Source organism: Enhydra lutris, unplaced genomic scaffold (assembly GCF_002288905.1).
Source record: "Enhydra lutris kenyoni isolate GAN:26980312 unplaced genomic scaffold, ASM228890v2 scaffoldscaffold40, whole genome shotgun sequence".
Lineage (NCBI taxonomy): Eukaryota > Metazoa > Chordata > Mammalia > Carnivora > Mustelidae > Enhydra > Enhydra lutris.
The window spans coordinates 5,947,443-5,948,398 of record NW_019154124.1 but is presented as its reverse complement, the minus strand read 5'-3'; the positions used below and the strand labels follow the sequence as shown (position 1 = coordinate 5,948,398).

The 956-nt window shown below is 54.7% G+C and overlaps 1 protein-coding gene across 1 annotated transcript in view; it reads left to right on the top strand.

Annotated features, from left to right (window-relative positions):
* The first annotated feature begins 363 nt into the window (after positions 1-363).
* Positions 364-956, top strand: part of LOC111155299 (proteasome 26S subunit, ATPase 2) — a 15,215-nt gene continuing 14,622 nt past the window's right edge. The window contains exon 1 of the mRNA XM_022515439.1: positions 364-510. Coding sequence (XP_022371147.1) covers positions 441-510 — 70 coding nt within the window. The 5' untranslated portion in view covers positions 364-440. The remainder of the gene's footprint in view (positions 511-956) is intronic.

The window sequence follows — 956 nt, the reverse complement described above, 5'->3', positions numbered from 1 at the left end:
AGCTACTACTTACTGCGTATCTAATACTGCAGAGACTTTGGAAACACCGTTATTTAATACTGTTTTCACAACGCTGTGAGGTAAAGGATAAACAGAGCACAGAGTAGTTACCAAAGAGTGCACAGTAAAGAAATGACTAAATGAGGACTTAAACTCCGGGTAGTACCCAAGGTGGGTCTCGGAATCTGTCATTCAGGTTGACGCTCCCTAGTTAGGGACCAGGGCCGACCCACGTCCCGTCCCCACCGGGAATTGGTCCCGGAACTGCGAGTGAACTCCACCGCCTGTCCTCCGGGACTCTCTTCCGGTTCTCGTGCGCAGACTAAACCGGTCCGCAGAACTCCGCTTACTTCCGGTGAGGAAAGGAAAGAGCGGCACCACCGGAAGCGACGAAGGTGCTGTGTAATCACTGAGCAGTTGAGGCCCTCGGAACTCCGAAAATGCCAGATTACCTTGGTGCGGATCAGCGGAAAACCAAAGAGGAGGAGAAGGACGACAAGCCCATCCGAGGTGGGTTGTCACAGGCGGGCGGGCCGGGCCGGAGCAGAACCAGGCTTGGCCCCAGAGGGGAGGCTGGATTCCTTGCTCGCCGCCCGGCGCTGCGTTCCTTTTGTGCCCCTGATGATTTAGTCGGTGGCGGCAGCCGGCTTAGCCGGCGTGCCTTCTCTCTGCCCCACATGTTGGTCCAAGTTCTGTATTCATCTTCCTCGATCGAGGTTTTTATTCATACTGAGCTGTCACGTCTTGAGGAGGTCACGCACCGTGCTTGGCCCTGCTGGCCTTGAAAAGTGTTCCCGCCTGGCGGTGCTTGACCACCTGGATCCTCTTTTCCTGTCCCTCCTCCTCCTCTAGTGGGACGGCTTGGTGCTATCCCTGTGTAGCCGGGATCCTGAGACGTGGTTTTCTTAAAAAAAAAAAAAAAAAAGCAAACAACAAAAACAAAAACGGGGGGGGGG